This window comes from Pongo pygmaeus, chromosome 3 (genome assembly GCF_028885625.2).
Source record: "Pongo pygmaeus isolate AG05252 chromosome 3, NHGRI_mPonPyg2-v2.0_pri, whole genome shotgun sequence".
NCBI classification, from domain to species: Eukaryota; Metazoa; Chordata; class Mammalia; order Primates; family Hominidae; genus Pongo; species Pongo pygmaeus.
This window is the reverse complement of record NC_072376.2, coordinates 166,541,988-166,560,092: the sequence shown is the minus strand read 5'-3', so window position 1 is coordinate 166,560,092 and position 18,105 is coordinate 166,541,988. Positions and strand designations below refer to the sequence as shown.

Genomic DNA, 18,105 nt, shown 5'->3' with positions numbered 1-18,105 from the left:
ATTTCCATTCTCTCAATGACACTGCTCCACTGTTTCCTGGTGTTAGATGTTCCTATTGAAAAGTCTGAGGCAAGCTTAAGTTTGTACTTCTTGATTTTTCTGTCTATGCACAACTCTTTATATTTGAAGTTCAATTAATTTAACTAAGTGCCTATGCCCATTATGATTTATCAATTTTTCCTGTTGTACACATTGTGCCCTTTTGATCTACAAAGTTAGTTCTTCCCTCATATCAGGAAAATTTTCTTCTATTATATCATGAATACTTTTCTCATCTTTTAGACAGAAGACAATAATAGATATGGGGACAAAGACAGACAAAAAGAAATACAACTCAGCAAGAGTATGCCCTAAAATATAGATGTTCAGTAATAACTGGATAGAAGGAATATGTTAGTCAAGTTCTACTCTGCCATCATTACCTAGGAATGACCCATTTGCTTAAGAACAGATTCTCTTCAGAGTAAAAGCTATCTGGTTTCTCTAAAAATTACTGTAGTAACATCTATATAATTAGAAGGTAAATAAAATTCTCTGAACACCCACACATCAAACTCACCAGTTATTAATATGGATTCAAATGCAGTGAAACATATGAAATATACATATTCCCTTAATACACAGTCCTAAAAATGGATTTTGTTCTTTTTAATAGGCAAGAAAAAAAATACAGACCTCTACGAAAGGTATGTCCTGTTTCTCAGAACACATGTCTTCTCTAGATGCTTTGTGAATCTTCTTTTCTGAAGAAGGCTTTGTGTCCACCTTCTTCAAAGTTTCACAATGGTCTACTTCATTCTTGACAGGTACTTGCTGGTTATTCCCTTTAATAAACAAAAACAATTCAATTTCTAGCTAATAGTTTCCACTCACATTCCCCATCTTCTTTCCCACACCAAACATCTAATTTGACTTCATGAGAGTTAAGCTAAATTTAGCATTGTTTTTAACATTCATGATGCTCTAGAAATTTATTTTGTTCATAGATGAAAGTATACTTATATTAAGAGTTCTACAAAAAGTTTTAAAAGAGGTTAAGGAAAAAAGGTGGGGGGGGCACCAATATTCACAGCATCATTATTCATAATAACCAGAAGGTGGGAAAATGCCAAGTGTCCATTGATGGATAAACAAAATATGGTATATACATACAACAGAATACCATTCAGCGTGACTCATTGCACAACAATGTGAAATACTTAAAACTACTGAACTGTACGGTTAAGATGGTCAAGATGGTTTTTTCAAAAAAGGAATGAAAGTCTGGCACATGCTACAACATGGATGAACCTTGAAGACATCATGCTAAGTGAACTTAGCTAGATATGAAAGGATAAATGTTTTATGATTCCACCCATGAGGGACCTAGAGTAATTGAATTCATAGAGACAGAAAGTAGACTGGTGGTTACCAGGGGCTGGGGAAAGGAGATAATGGGTATTTATTATGTAATGGGTGCAGATTTACTGTCTGAGATGATTAAAACTTCTGGAAATGGAAAAGGATATGGACAGTGGTGATGGTTGTACAATGTGAATGTACTTAATGCCACTGCATTTGATAATTTAAAATGGTTAAAATAAGTTTCCTGTGATGTATATTTTATATATACATGTTTTTAAGCTGGCAAAGAGGGAGAGAAGGATAAAGACTTGGATTCTGGTCACGACAGCCACTAATTAGTTTTACAGTCAAAGTTAAGTTTCTTAAGCTGCCTGTGCCTTAGTTTTCTTCTTATTTATAAAATGAACACAACTCCACCTTCCTTGCCTCTCTTGTTTGACAGTTATAAAGATGAAAACAGAACAGATACAAATGTAAAGCATCCCCACCAAAGGACACATGACTGTTTCATGGAAGGTCCTCCCTGCTACAGCGAATGCCCGCCCTGCCCCTGTGGAGCAGCCAATCGGCAGAGGAGCCAACAGCTGATTAATCAGATGGCAAAAGTGGCGCTGGGAGGAATCTCTTCTGAAAATATGTTTTCTTCCATTTTTCTTTTAAGTGATTTCATAAGTATACTTCTTCTATCTCTTATCCCACAATAAAGGCAAATGAACTTCAACCCCACAATAACCAGCTTGTTTTCTAATTTGAAACAATGTATTTCAGTACCTTCTTCTTTTTTCTTGAATTAAGAATCCCTAATGATACCTCTGAAATCTGAGAAGTCTAGACGACCATAGGGCAGAGCAAATATTTCCCAGCAAAGCAGGCTGCAGGCTCTGGTAGGACGGACACCTAACCAGATTATCAGCAGAGGCTCCAATCCAGCCCTTCTGTGGGACTCGAGGCAGGACAGGTCTCTCACCCACAGAAGGAAAGGAGCAGTCAAGTCCCCTCTGATTCTGAAATTCTGAGGCTACAAATTAAACTCACTCAAAGCAAGACACATAAAGTTTTCAAATAACACTTACCAGGTAAACATACTTTTATTTGGTTAACAGAAAATTATATAAATATTATGTAACCATAAAAATGCCAGGCAAGCAAATGGCACACACCTTGTAAAGTAACACAGGCTTTTACGGTTTAAGTACAACCAGGACATATTAGGTCTTACAGTTTCAGAAAAAGGGGTTCTATCCCAAAATTAAGGTTATATTCTCCAAATGTCACAAAATGAATACAGAAAATAAATCCTTTGGCCAGACTCATTACATAAATAAAATAAAGCATCATGGCATGTTTTTAATGTTTTTGGCTATGATGGAAATACATTGGCCAAAGTCATATCCAGAGACAAAGCTGATCACTATCAACTGCTTCCTTTAATAACCGGGAATAACTTAGAATTAGTGAAGATCTGAATCAAAGGCTACTAATGCTATTTCCCAGGAATTTCTGTCTCTATAGGACAGTCAACTATTTGCCTAGAGAGTTTAGATCAACTTCATTTAGAGGACTGCTGGGACACAACTTTCAGATCCCTTTCAAACCTGTGCATTTCCGAACCAAGAGCATCTAACAGCAGCCCTGTGGAATCATCATTACCCTCCATTTCCTACCTTGTCAAAATTAAAAGTCATTCTTTAGCAGAGATCACCTTTGAAATTTAATTCCTTCTAAAACACAAACTGGCGGTTAGATATCCACAAAGGAAAACATCAAGCACTGTGAAACAGTAAAGCAGACAGCCAAAAGCAAGGCAGACAGGGTCCGTACCAGAAAAAGAAAGCATAAGAAGAATATCCCTTTGGATTCTGGAAGCCGTAAGTATGAAATACAATACAGATATTTGCCTCAAAAAACTAGATGCCATTACTCTCCTGGTATCCTAATTTGTGAGAAAATGGATTTCCTTAAGTTTTCTTCAGGCCAAGAATATAGTACTAAAAGTATTAGTCATCAACGTTTCTTAGGAAGGATCCAAATTTAATAGCCAGTACAACACCATCCCCAAAAGGTAATAATGTGCAGACTTTTAGAAAATTAGTAATGCCTTCTGTGGGGCCAAGAATCAGGACAAACAATAAAATGAATGTTAACAACAAGTTCTGCAGTGACTCTGAGAAATTCTAACATGAAAGTATTCAAGAATATGGGATACCAAATACATACGTCATTTACAAATGGGGTCAATCCATGCAATATGGTTTGGTTCTGTGTCCCCACCCAAATCTCATGTCAAATTGTAATCCTCAATGTTGGAGGAGGGGCCTGGTGGGAGGTGACTGGATCATGGGGGCGGACTTCTCCCTGGCTGTTCGCATGATAGTGAGAGAGTTCTCACGAGATTTAGTTGTTTAAAAGTGTGTAGCACTTCCCCCTTCACTCTCTCTTCCTCCTGCTCCCACCACGCAAGACGTGCTTGCCTCCCCTTCACCCCTCCACCATAACTGTGTTTCCTGAGGTCTCCCCAGAAGCAGAAGCCTGTACAGCCCACAGAACTGTGAGCCAATTAAACCTCTTTATAAATTATCCAGTCTCTGGTATTTCTTTATGGCAGTGAAAAACAGCCTAATACACCAAGTCATCCTATTAAGCGTGCAACTTCCCCATGACCTCACTAAGAGTGTTTGTACCACAGTTAAAAATCAAAAACAAATGGAAAGAACACTAATAATAATAAACGGGGCAGGAGAAGACGTTGGGAGGTGCATATGTTAATGCCCTTCACGGTGGTAATGGTTTCACAATGTAGATGTACACTTATTCCCAAACTCATCAAGACGCATACATTAAGTATGTACAGCTTTATAGGTAATTCTTTTTAAAAGTGGTTAAAAAACAAACAAATGGAAGAACAAGAAACAAGTGATCTCCTCAGTAACCTGCTTAAAGTTGTACTGTCTTGAATCTAATCACAATCACGTGGTCTGTTTTGAATAAACCACTAAATCTTCAAGTTAATAGTATCTATAAGTAAATGGGAACAATTTTTGAATTTCTGCAAATACCAATAATTTCAGAAAGGTGAGGAATCTAATTAAGTGAAAACTTTCAGGTACTGTTAAGTTCAAAGCTTGAGCTATTATCAAATTTAATTATACCTTTACATTATTACAAGTAGAAAGCGGTGAAATAATTTGCTCACTATTTCTCCTTGGTAGTGCTGCAGCCAACCATAGCTTGTCTTCAGCCATAATTCTAAATCTACATTATTGTGATCAGACAGTGAAAATGGTTACAAACATTTAAAAAGAGATATATTCACAAGATCATTTACATTACACATAAAGCCCCACTCTTGTCAGATGACCAAGAGGTTCTGGAACGTGTAACGAATGTTTGACAAGTTTAACTGTTTGATAGTTGTTTGACAAGTTGATGCCAAAAAACAAGTGTAGAAAAACAGAGCCTTAAAGAATATCAGAAGACTTTATTTCTATGGAGAATTTTAATTAATTATTTACTACAGGCCTCTCCGAAGCAGGCAGGGGAAATGGAGTAGAAAAGGGATAGACACATTTTTTTTTCATTTTTTGTTTTTGCTTTTATTTTTGAGACAGGGTCTCACTCATTGCCCAGGCTGGAGTGCAGTGGCACAATCAAGGCTCACTGCAGCCTTGACCTCCTGGGTCAAGTGATTCTCCCACCTCAGCTCCCAAGTAGCTGGGACCACAGGCCCACGCTCATGAACCACCAGGCCTGGCTACATTTGGCTACTATGTGTATATATATATATTTCTTTTGGTAGAGATGGGGTTTCACCAGGTTGCCCAGGCTGGTCTGGAACTCCTGGGCTCAAGTGATCTGCCCACCACGGCCTCCCAAATAAGACACATCTTCTGTTACTTACAAAATATTCTGTTTCTCAATGACAAGTATGTAGTCAAAGCCATTCATACACACCCTAGAACATTTTCTTCTCACACAGTAAGCTACACCTGGGCGGGGGGTGGGGGAAGCCTCAGAAAAGGAGAAAGCAGATTCTTCAGGTGCCTCCAGGAGTTCTGATAGGTTAGGAAAATCACTTAAGGTATTCTTAAGAGGTGAGACTGTCCCCACCTTTCCCTTTTTCCCTTTAAAGGCAATCTTATGACTAGAACGGTTTCTACAGACCATTTGTATACTTTGGGAGAAATGGCTAAAATGTGGCAAACACACTGAGTGAGTTCCCATTCTGCTGGAATCCTAACTGCCAGTCACACAGGAGACAACGTGACTGGCACTTAGGATTCTCAGCTATCAGGCAGGTTGAGCCCAGCTCAAAGACCAAGCTGTTTTCTTCAGATTCTAGAAAAGATCTTACAATGGAAACAGCACACATTTCACAAAGTAAAATACTTTTCAAAACTAGCAAAGAACTAATGCTCAAAGCTGGAAGTAAAAACTTAAAGGTTCTTATATATATGGTTTTCTCATTCTCAAGCATTCTTTGCACTTGTGACTTACCTGTCAATTATACGCGTTTATCATTTGCCAAGTTATTGCAATGCTTTCCTCTGAAATTCAACAGAGCCCCAAACCCTTAATATTACTAAAAAAATTCCAAACCCTCCCTTCAGACTATACTTATCTTTCCCTAGATTTCTCAGTCCTTTCTTATTTTTAATATTTTAAATTCTTGAACAATTTTAAATTGTACATGGATAGCAGGCAATTTATTCACTTTTTAACATCTCGGATATTTTCCTAGGACAGTGCTGTGAACATAAAACAGTCAGAACAAAATGCATGTCCATGATCAAACTTCCCTGAGAGGAATCTCCTGCTAACATATTACTTCTGTAGACAAGCAGAGGACTGTGAATTAGCACCTCTGAATTTGCTGGTCTGAACATGGTGGAAAGCAAAAGTTCTTTCCTCAGCTCTTATTTGATCTGATCAACAATCACTCTGGTACCACTTAACATGCTGCTGATCCATCCAAACAGTTATTTTTAAATTCTGGCAGTGAAATATTTGTTGCCATTTAAAACATTATAAGCATACTAGTAATCTGTACAGGAAGGAAAGATTCTGGGCAGGTTTACCATCTACAATGATACAGGCAAACTCTATGTTTCCAGACTCCCATATTAAATTTACTCATGCTTATTAAAGTGTTATTACCTGCTAATCTTGGCTCAGCTATTGGCATTGAATGTCAAGTACTGGACAGGAGGATCCTGAAGAAGAATTCAAATCCTCTGACCTACTCTGACACTACATTTCTCATCCATGCCTTTATATTTCAACTGCTTTAAAGTATTAAGATATAGAAGGTCCCTCCCATCCATCTACCACACTGCCACGGGCACTGCATCTTGCAGGCACATATCTCTTGTGGGCACAAGGGATCACAGAAGAAGCACTTCTGGAGGGAGGATTCCCTCAACTCTAATTTCAAGTGTGTGCAAAGTCATCCTATGTCAAAGACTGTGCTCAAGCCTAAAAGACTCACGCAACAGGGGAAATGTCCAACAGGGCTCACTCCATAATTCACCTTTTCACAAATGTTTTGTGTTCTAGACCCCAGAGAGCGTCTGGGAGAGAAACAGAATAAGACACCCAATCACCCCATCATAATACATCCACAGACAAGGTATGCCATGGTTTGATTGGAAGATCTGGGTGAACTGTATTACCAGGGGGCATACTCACACGCCAGGTGGCGGAGACAGGGCACAGTGTCCACCCTGCAGACATAAGTCCACTTCAGGCGTGCGCACCACTGCCAGGGGAAACAGTACAAACGGGTTGGACTAAATGCACCAAGAATGCATGTGTGCAGCTGCCTAGACCACGTTCCCCTAAGAGGAATCCAACTTTCTTTTAAATTAGAAATGTCCTTATACAGAGCATTTAAAATTCAGTTTAGGATTTTCACCAAATGCATAAAAGCTCATCAGAAGTAGTCAATCCATAACATTTCTGTACCTCTTCTCCAATATCAAGAAGTGAAAAAGATGAAGTTATATTTAGATGCTTCAAATAAGACAAAAGGTGACTGAGTTTTCCAGATTAAAAATTGTCAAAAATCTGACCATAGGCTGGGAGCAGTGGCTCACGCTTGTAATCCCAGCATTTTAGGAGGCCAAGGCAGGCAGATTGCTCGAGCTCAGCCTGGCTAACATGGTGAAACCCCATCTCTACAAAAAAGTACAAAAATTAGTTGGGCATGATGGCATGTGCCCGTAGTCCCAGCTACTCGGGAGGCTGGGATGGGGAAATGGCTTGAGCCCGGGAGGTGGAGGTTGCAGTGAGCCAAGATTGTGCCACTGCACTCCAACCTGGGTGACAGAGCTAGACCTTATTTCAAACAAAATAAAACAAATCTGACTATAACAGGTACAGAAATATGTATATTAAAATGGTCAGGGTGGACAAAAAAAGAAAATAAATAAGCACAGGCCCTTATGCTAGAGGCCAAAGGGATCTACTAAAGGATAATGACAATTCCCAATGGAGGTCATCCTCCTAGTCTACTTTGGTTTGTATTCTCCTTAACTGTTTTTGGAACATGAGAACACCTGTCTTCTTTTAACCAAGGAATACAATTAGAGAAGAACCAGGGCCAGGCAACCTGAGATGGTGGCAGCTGTTACATAAAATAGCTGAAGTTTTGTTCAGTCAGAAACATTTCATGGGCTGATTAATTTTTACAGATAGTCTGAAAATCTGAGTTAAAAAAATAATTTAGGCCAGGTTTGGTGGCTCACGCCTATAATCCCAGCACTTTTGGAGGCCAAGGTGGGTGGATCACTTGAGGTCAGAGTCTGAGCCCAGCCTGGCCAACATGATGAAACTTCGTCTCTACTAAAATTACAAAAATTAGCCAGGTGTGGTGGTACACACCTGTAATCCCAGCTACTTGGGAGACTGAAGCAAGAGAATCACTTGAACCCAGGAGGCGGAGGTTACAGTGAGCCAAGATCACACCACTGCACTCTAGCCTGGACGACAGAGCAAGACTCCATCTCAAATAAATAAATAAATAAAATCAGAAAAAGGTGTACATGTCATCCCAACAAGAAAATATGATATTCACAGTCTTCTAAACTTAGGTACTAAAATTTAAACCTCTTAATCACAACATTTTAAAAGCTTGATGTCTTGTCTTGAACTTTTCATTTTATTTGTCTTTTTTCAACATTTAAACCTTTGCTAAAATTCAGCATCCACAATTAAAACTAAAGGTCACAGGTGAGAACAACTCCATTAAAAACAGACTGGGTACAAACAGGAGAGAATTATCAAAGGGGATGAAAAGATTACCATTATTTTTCCTGGAAATTTCTGGCAAGTCTGGCTGGTGGTACTGAGGTGAGTTTCTTGGTAAATGGTTTTCAGGTAGTTTCTTGGAGGTCTTCAGTGGACAGAGCTCCTGTTCCTTGAACTCAGCAGTGTTCTCTGAAGTTTTAATGTCAGTTTCCTTAGGAAACATACATGTCTGTATTCCCTCCTTCATATTACATTCTGAAGAAGGATTATTGAAAACAATTGTGTTTTTCAGTGTGTTTTCTTCTTTATTCAGTAAGTTTTTGGGAAGGGTTAAATTCTTCTGCAGGTTGACATTTATGCCACTTGCATATTTGAGGCTGATCCAGTTCTCACCCATGGCATCAGTGCAAATGTCCTCTTTAGCAGCAGGCAGTGAGCTGCCCAGGGGTGAAGTCTGTTTTTCCTCAGTAGTCGTGCTGGTGCTGCTGGCAGCAGCTGTGCTGGTTTTGTGTTTACTGTAATACACTGAGCATTTGTGCTTCTTCTGAGAATGACCATAGGCGGCTGGGCTCCTCTTTGCAGCATTCTGGATCCTGCTTTGGGGAGTGCTCACTGGAAGGCAGTTCTTCCCCCTGCCTTTATCAGAGGGGCCATATGTATCGAGAAAGTTCTTGCAATTGCTTCTGAATTTAAGAAGAAAAACATTTAGCATAGAGGCAAATCAGATCAAACTCTACTTCTCCGCTTCCATATCCATGAGAAAAGAGTAGCAATCAGTACTGAGTGTAAGTTCTACCTTCCCTTCTTCTAAAGCTCCAAGAGTTTTCTGCCAATGAGAATACCCATCAACTAAGTCCTTGCATGGAGACTATCTCATAATAATAATGGGGCAGCTGTTCACATAATGACTTAAAATTTTATGAAAGCAAATGTGGAATCAAAATTTATGTTTACTTAAAATTAAATGAGAAATGAGTAATATCAAAAGTGAGAAACCGCCCCCGCTCCCAACCACACTATAAGAATTCTTACTTGTAAGAATGGGGGCTGATTACATCCATAGGACCATTGCTTTGCTGTGAAGAGGAGCTAGCATTTTGCCTCTGTCTTGTTTTCATGAATTCCATGAGAATGTACTGTGCTTGTTGGAAGGCTATTAAAATCACACCCAACAGGGACAAACTGAGGAAGAAAGCAACGAGGTTCAGTATTGCATGGTTCTGACTGGCATTCAAAAGACTAGTTTCATTACAGAAGAGTGGGAAATGATTTACGAAAAACATCTAAAGATGCAGTATTAAAATTCCCTAAGATTTATGACATAATTTCTGATGTTCCTTAAAGATTAAAAACACACACAAGTTTCCAAAATTGTGCATATTTATAAATTTGACATCACAATTCCATTTTTATGAAATCACTCAAAAAGGGTCATTCCAGTCTCCTAATCTCAAATCATCACTGCATGAGCTAACACAAGTAATTAACATTCATATCACCCATCATGACTGCCTATGAACATACTATATATGGAGCACAACTGTCTATGATACTTCTAGGTCCTATGACTCTCTTACGATTAGTTTACTATAACCTTAAAGTGTACCAGTGAATATTTCATGTATGTCACAGTTCTTGAAGCAATTCATATTCCACTCAATTCATATACTTTGACTACACTCGGGCAGTTTACGTTTTCACACAACTTGCCTGGATAACTTCTCTACTCAGTGAGAGAACAAGTGAGACGGTAGTGGTTTACCTGACAAAGAAGACCGTGAGCCTCCAAAATGACTCCTCCCAGCTGGGTCCTGGAACCACGTCTGCACACAAGGGCAACAGGTGATGAGGGAGAGTCACATTGAGAGTGAAGCGATATTCTAGGTCCGCTGCGGTTACAAGAGTTAGGTCCCGAATTACCCAGGAAGAGGTAAAGTCTGGAGTGAACCTGAAAATAAGAGTCATCTTTATGAACTTTTAATTGTTTTAATTTTAGCCACAAGGCAAAATAATGACAACACATCTTACTCCTACAAAAGAAATATTTACATTAAAACAACATAAGCTGTCTTAACAATAGAAAAAGTTTTCCTCCTCACATTGTTAAATGCACCACAAAACTGAAATCAAGTTAAAGCCCAATGCTTACACAATGCTGATATCGCGGGATGTGTTTGGGTCCAGGGAAAACTGATGACAATCCAGCACCTCAAATCCATAACCTTGGCAGTTATACCCATTAATTTTCAGAGACGAAACAGTTATAGGAAGAGGTCCAATATTCTCAACTTTAAAGTTCTTTGTAATAGATAAAATTTGCTTGCTGTCTTTCAGTTCTAATAGGAACCAAAAAAAGATATTTAGTATATGTGAACTATAAAATTTATTTAAAATAATTTATTGGATCGATATTTATTGAATAAACCAAACCATGATCTACATTACTAAAATGTGAAAAAAAATCCAACATAAGCTCAAAGTATGATTTCTACCTAATTTCTAGAACAATTACAGATTCTGTTCTAGGATACAACAGAGATACTTAAGTACGCAAGACTCTTCTTACATGAAATGCTCTACCAAGATACAAAAAGTAACCAAAATCTCTTCTTTGGTCCTTTACTTGTTAAAGGTTAAGGTTAAAAGTTGGTTCTTCTCACAAGTCAAATAGTTTGATTTACTATAAGCCACCATATGCCCCATGCCCTGTAATTTTCGCTCACATTGAACCAGGCACCAGTTAAGAGGATGTATAAGTGCTTCTGTATAAATCCATCACAGTTGCTAGAAACACAGTTCAAACATGTGCTATAATATTATGAGAGCACATTTTATACTGAGTTTGAAAAAAGAAAGGTTATGACAATATTTAAATATCCTTGTGAATTTATAACACACAATCTATCCCATATAAGGACTAATATTTTATCTGGTTCTACAGGTGCTTGTTTTAGAGACAGGGTCTCACTCTGTTGCCCAGGCTGGAGTGTAGTGGTGAGATCATAGCTCACTGAAGCCTTGAACTCCTGGACTACAGCAATCCTCTGACCTTAGCCTCCCAAGTAGCTAGGACTACAGGCACGCTCCACCACAGCCAGGTAATTAATTTTTTGTAGAGATGGGGTCTCACTATGTTGCCCAGGCTGGCCTTAAACTCCTCGGCTCAAGCAATCCTCCAACCTCAGAAACCTAAAGTGCTGGGATTACAGGCATGAGCTATGGTAACAGGTCTGGTTCTATAGTTTTTACATTACTTCTTAATTCTATCATTCAAAGTCAACTCTAAATAACTGAATGAATAAATTGAATAATAAATATTGTAAAGCAGAATTCTGAATGTAAAATTACTAACAAATCTTTTTTTTTTTTTTTTGAGACAGTCTTGCTCTGTCACCCAGGCTGGAGTTGCAGTGATACAATCTCAGCTCACTGCAACCTCTACCTTCCAGTTTCAAGCAATTCTCTTGCCTCAGCCTCCCAAGTAGCTGGGATTACAGGCATGCGCCACCACGCCCAGCTAATTTTGTATTTTTAGTAGAGACAGGGCTTCACCATGTTGGCCAGGCTGGTCTCAAACTCCTGGTCACAAGTGATCTGTCCGCCTCAGCCTCCCAAAGTGCTGGGATTATAGGCATGAGCCACTATGCCTGGCCTCTAACAAATCTTTTCAAACTCAGTGCCCATTTAGTATAGTTTTCTAAAACAAACAAACAAAAATCTACTCAGCCATTAAAATAGTCCTACAAATTATCCAATGGTTTCACCAGCCAGGTTTCTCTGTAGAAAACATAGTTACACTAAAATGCTTTCTGTGTTTTTACAAAATTAAAAATAGTAATAGGAAAATAAGAATTTACTAAAAGCATTTTACATTGTTTATTTGTTTCAGTTCCTGAGGAAGTTGCTGAAACTAATGTAAGTAGTTTAAAGACATTTCGTTTAAATACATGCATAATTTTAAAATTTTCTAGTGCAACATGTTAATGTATTTCTAAATCTGCACTGTCTGATACAGTAGCCATTAGACACATGCAGCTATTTAAACTTAACTAAAATAAATTTTAAATTAACTTCATCAGTCACACCAGTTATTTTTATTTTTGATTTTTCTTTTTTTCTGAGACAGGGTCTCACTCTGTCACCCACGCTGGAGTGCAGTGGCATGATCGTAGCTCACTGCAGACCAGATCTCCTGGGCTCAATCAATCCTCTCACCTCTGCCTCCTGACCAACTGGGACTACAGGCATCTGCCACCATGCCTAGCTAATTTTCTCTTATTCTTAGCAGAGATGAGGTCTTGCTTTGTTGCCCAGGCTGGTCTCAAATTTCTGAGCTCAAGAAATCTTTCCACCTTGGACTCCCAAAGTGCTGGGATTATAGGCGTGAGCCACCACACCCAGCAGCTAGTTATTTTTAAAGATTTATTTTTTTCTTTTTTCTTTTTTGAGACAAAGTCTTCACTCTTGTCGTCCAGGCTGGAGTACACCGGCACAATCTTGGCTCACTGCAACCTCTGCCTCCTGGGTTCAAGCGATTCTCTTATCTCAGCCTCCCAAACGACACCACGCCTGGCTAATTTTTGTATTTTTAGTAGAGAAGGGGTTTCACCATGCTGGCCAGGCTGGTCTCGAACTCCTGACCTCAGGTGATCCACCTGCCTCAGCCTCCCATAGTGCTGGGATTACAGGCGTAAGCCACCGTGCCCAGCCATTTTAAAAGACTTCTTAACCACATGTGGCTAGTGGCTGTCTTGGAGGACACAGATACAGAATATTTTCATCAACACAAAAAGTGCTATTGGTTAGCACACTTTTGATGTTTTCTCCAGTCATCATTTCAGTGATTTTCAGTGGTTAGGTAACTGACAGCCAAATTAACTGCTTCATGTATTTATTTTAAATATTTAACAGTACTCTGATAATTGAGCAATTACACAATCTTTTTTCCCTCTGTATCTTTTTTGTTTGTTTTAGAGAAGGGGGTCTTGCTGTGTTGCTCAGGTTGGCCTAAAACTGCTAAGCTCAAGTGATTCTCCCACCCTAGCCTCTTGAGTAGCTGGGACTACAGGTGGTGATATGGTTTGGATCTGCGTCCTCACCAAAATCTCATGTTCAATTCTAATCTCCAATGTTGGAGGTGGCACCTGATGGGAGGTCAATGGATCATGGGGGTGATCTCTCATGGTTCAGCACCCTCCCCCGACTCCCGCAATGCTGTCACTGTGATAGTGAGTTATCGTGAGATCTGGTTGTTTAAAAGTGTGTGACACCTCCTCTCATGCTCCTGCTTTAGCTATGTAAGATGTGTCTGCTTTCCCTTCATCATCTGTCATAATTGTAAGTTTCCTGAGGCTTCCTCAGAAGCTGAGCGGATGCCAGCATCATGCTTCCTATACAACCTGCAGAGCCATGAGCCAATTAAAACTCTTTTCTTCATAAATTACCCAGGTTCAGGAATTTCTTTACAGCAATATGAGAACAGACTAATAAAGGCCTGCACCACCATCTAACTTATGTCTATTATCTAAGTTGAGTTAAATATCTAAAGATCCCACTCTAATCCAGGGGTACCAGCCTTTATATGCTCAAATGTTTGCCTGATTTAATTATTTGCACTACAATGAATTTACTATAAATTTTTAGAATTTAAAAATGTAAAATTTTAGAATTTAAAATGTAGAATTTATAGAATCCTTTCACTCTCAGCTTTAATGCCAACCTCCCCTGTCAGAGTGCTACACATATGAACTCACGTCTACGGCAGTCCATCAGCGTGGACTCGGGCACCTTAAATCGGAGTGAGCCTCCTGCACCAGGAAGTCTTCCACCCACTTTTAATAACTCTCTTGCTCCAAATCCTTCCACACCAATCATGTCCATAACAGTCAAGTTATTCCTGTAGTGAAAGGAAATACAAATAAAAAGGCATTACATGGAGTCACAAGGTACAGTGTACTTGAATTTAAATATTCCCAGTTATCAAGAATATTTTTAAACTTTTTTGAAGTTTTAAAAAAGAAAATCAATTTAAATAGTGTGGTATCCTCCTCCATCTCACAGAATAAGGGTGCAGCCACAGGCAAGAAAAGCTGCCACTGCCAAGTACCAAAGTGAGCTGACTGCAGCAAGAACATGCAAACGATGATGACCCCCTTCCAACCACAGCCCACACATGTAGCCTCATACATTTTTCTAGTAACTAGAAACCAGGATAGTGATCAGACATTCGAGAAAAAAAAACTGAAGAAATAAACTGAGGGACACAGACAAACACTAACAAATTTAGACAAAATGATAAAACTTATTTACATGGTGAATTAAGGTGTTTTCATAGTAATCGTAAGAAATTCTGCCTTAGGGATGATACTAGACATAAAATTCTACTGTTTCTTTTGAAGTGAAGATTTAAAATATCACCCCACAAATAACATATATCTAGTCAGGTTTTTATCAAATAGTAAGTCAGACTAGCATGTGTCTTTTCATTAGCTGAAATTCCAGGACAAAAAGGTGGAAATTATTTTTATTTTTTTTAACTTTTATTTATTTACTTAGGAGATAGGATGTTGCTCTGCCACCCAGGCTGGGGTGCAGTGGCATGATCACGGCTCACTGCAGCCTCAACCTCCCAGACTCACGCAATCCTCCTACCTCAGCCTCCCAAGTAGCTGGGACAACAGGCAAGCATCACCATGCCCAGCTAATACTTTGTATTTTTGTAGGGATGAAGTTTCACCATATTGCCCAGGCTGGTCTCGAACTCCTGGGCTCAGGTGATCTGTCCACCTCAGTCTCCCAAAGTGCTGAGATTACAGGCATAAGCCACTACACCTGGCCTGGAAATGATTTTTAAATGATGCATATTGGAGTGAAAGCCACTCCCCATAATGTAAATACTATAGAAGCAGCAAGATACTTCATTTTACTTTTGTAATTATATAGAATACACTGAAATAGCTTTACATCTTTAAAGGACTAAAAAGCCTTTATAATAACCATTTAAAAACCTTTAAGTGATGGGGCAATAGATGACTGATGTTATTTACAGGACAGAAATCACCAAAAGTAAATTAATTCCTACAAAAAATTTAGACTTTCTTTTCAAGTCTGAGATAGTTCAACCTGGGATGAAATAAAGTTTGTCTCTGCACTTCCTAGGCCCTTAGCGCTTCAACGAAGAGTCGGTTTAAATGAAACACTAAATCAAAAAAAAAATTAATTAATTAAAAAAAAGAAAAAAATTAATAAACAGAAAAAAAGAAACACTAAGTCAACAGGGCACTAAGTATTTTTAGCTAAAATGCTTAATGAATAAACTTTTAAGAAATTTAACTTTTTTTAGTATCATTCATTTGCAGAAGAACAAACTTATATATTAAAGAAAATTCTGAATAATAAATTTTTTGCCAGGTGATCTGATACTACAAGTTTTGAAAAAATAACTCAAATATCATTTATTAAAAATTAAATTTGTGTTGAACTTCTCACTAATGCAGAGAACTTCAAGATACATCTGTATTTATTGTAAATTTTTAAGACTCTCAAGACCACCTAAAGATGAAAACAATTTAAAAATAAAACACATTAAGCATGCTTAAATCAGTCAGCAGTAACTCATTTCAAAGGAAGAAAAGGAATAAAAAGAGCCAATGGGCTCAATGAAACACCTTTTCTATCGTCCTTTGGGCTACTGAGAATTCCAGGAGCAAAAAAGAGATGAAAGTGATATAAGTTTGTTCAAATACTAAAGACTGAAAATATCTACAGCAGTCCTTTAATGATCTTTCTATGCTAAAGACAGAGGAGTAGATCCGCGTGAGTGTGTTCTGCCTTTTGAGACAGCACCGGAAGAGAAGCTGTGTGGAAAGCACTACCTCTCCTGGAGACATGCACGCACACTCCCTATTGGAAAAGAGAGGAGACTGAGGCCCTGGGGATTACATGTCAAGCCTCCAGTGACCTCTTTCTCAGCTTCCACTTCTTCCTGCCCTGCAACATAGCCTTCATCCTGAAGGTCTGACTGAGAAGTGAATGTCAACTATCAGCTAAAGAGATTTACACAGATGAGTCCGCGAGAAAGAAACAGATTCTACAACAGGAACACACCTACCGGATTAGTATGAGTGAGGTAACTTTTCCATAGTCAGCGGGTGTGAAAACTACGCCAACCCTTTTCATTTCCAAAGGCTGCAAATGTAAGTGGAGGATGCCAAAGCTGGATTCCTCAGAATGCGTACCCTGCAAATTATTAACATATTAAACAATGTCATACTCCTAGAAAGCAAGCTTCCATTGTCATTAAGTGCATCCTAGAGTTTAAACATGATTGCTTTTCTTTTAAAGTCCAGATTTGATCATCCTAATCAACCTGTTTGAACTTGCTTATCCTGAGAGTTCACTCCAATAAACAGCTTCTGAGCCACAGCTAAGAAATATAGGCAGAGACTACAGGACAACCTGACACAGATGCTGGAGAGAGGATTTGCATCCTGGTTTGAATGGAAGTTGGGGCTAGAAGCTTTCTACACAAAGATGCTTTGAATGTAAAGCATCAATAAGAAAACAGACCCAACAGCCTCTGCTTGAATGCTAAAGCAATCTGACATGACCACTCACTCACCATTGGACAACCCAAAGATCTCTTTATATAATTTCTTTATACTGAATTTAAGTTTATATAGAAGTCATCTTTATTATATTTAGTCTCTCCAGTCAGAAGAAAGATCTTTATTTATTCACATCTTCCTCTATTTTCTCCAAGACGTCTTTTTTTTTTTTTTTTTTTTTTGGCATAAAACTTGTGCTCTAAATTCAGTATCCAAGGTTTAATTCTTTTTATCTTTTTGGTAAGTCGACTTTCCCTCTTTCCACTGCTTTTTCTAGCTCCATCTCACTAAAAACAATGCAATGCATAATTTCTTAGAGCTAATATATAATCCTGAAGAATATTATTTCTCTTTGTTTTTAACTTTTATCTTTCAATTATTGCTAGTGTTACCCATGCCATCTGAAAAAAAGACATAGTAATAGTATTTGATTATTTGATTTATTTTTATTAGAATTATAAACTCCATGAAGGAAGAAACCCTGCTTTACGCACATAATATGAATACTGAATTTAAAAGCTGCTGACTTTTGGTGTTAAACTTATAGTAAAAACAGCACCTCTATTAAATGGTTCTTATATGCCAGGCACTGACATTTTTAGGGTATATAAAAAATTCCAATGTTCTTAACCCAAGGAACTATATTTCTAAAAGCAAATCATTAAAATCAAAATGCAGGAAGCCTTTCTTTACATGAAGAAGAATTCTAATAACAATTTTGAGTTAAATTTTAACTCAGTGTTTTCAAGGCACTGATACTAACTATTCTTTTCGTCAATGTAATAAATTAACGATAGTAATAATTTCCCTTATCCCAAAATATATAATATTTCTTGGGAAAAATATTCAGTCATAGATAAAAACTTTTTCCAAATGAGTTGCATCATTTGTTCACATCTAAATAGAATAT

General features: G+C 38.2%; 1 protein-coding gene across 3 annotated transcripts in view; it reads right to left on the bottom strand.

Annotated features, from left to right (window-relative positions):
* TMEM131L (transmembrane 131 like) overlaps positions 1–18,105 on the bottom strand; it is a 169,548-nt gene that overhangs the window by 23,640 nt on the left and 127,803 nt on the right. For all 3 annotated transcript variants that reach the window (XM_054484842.2, XM_054484843.2, XM_063664215.1), the window contains 7 exons: positions 16,700–16,827; positions 14,343–14,485; positions 10,739–10,925; positions 10,352–10,537; positions 9,622–9,771; positions 8,644–9,272; positions 676–824 (listed from right to left, as the gene is read on the bottom strand). In XM_054484842.2, coding sequence (XP_054340817.1) covers positions 676–824; positions 8,644–9,272; positions 9,622–9,771; positions 10,352–10,537; positions 10,739–10,925; positions 14,343–14,485; positions 16,700–16,827 — 1,572 coding nt within the window. The remainder of the gene's footprint in view (positions 1–675; positions 825–8,643; positions 9,273–9,621; positions 9,772–10,351; positions 10,538–10,738; positions 10,926–14,342; positions 14,486–16,699; positions 16,828–18,105) is intronic.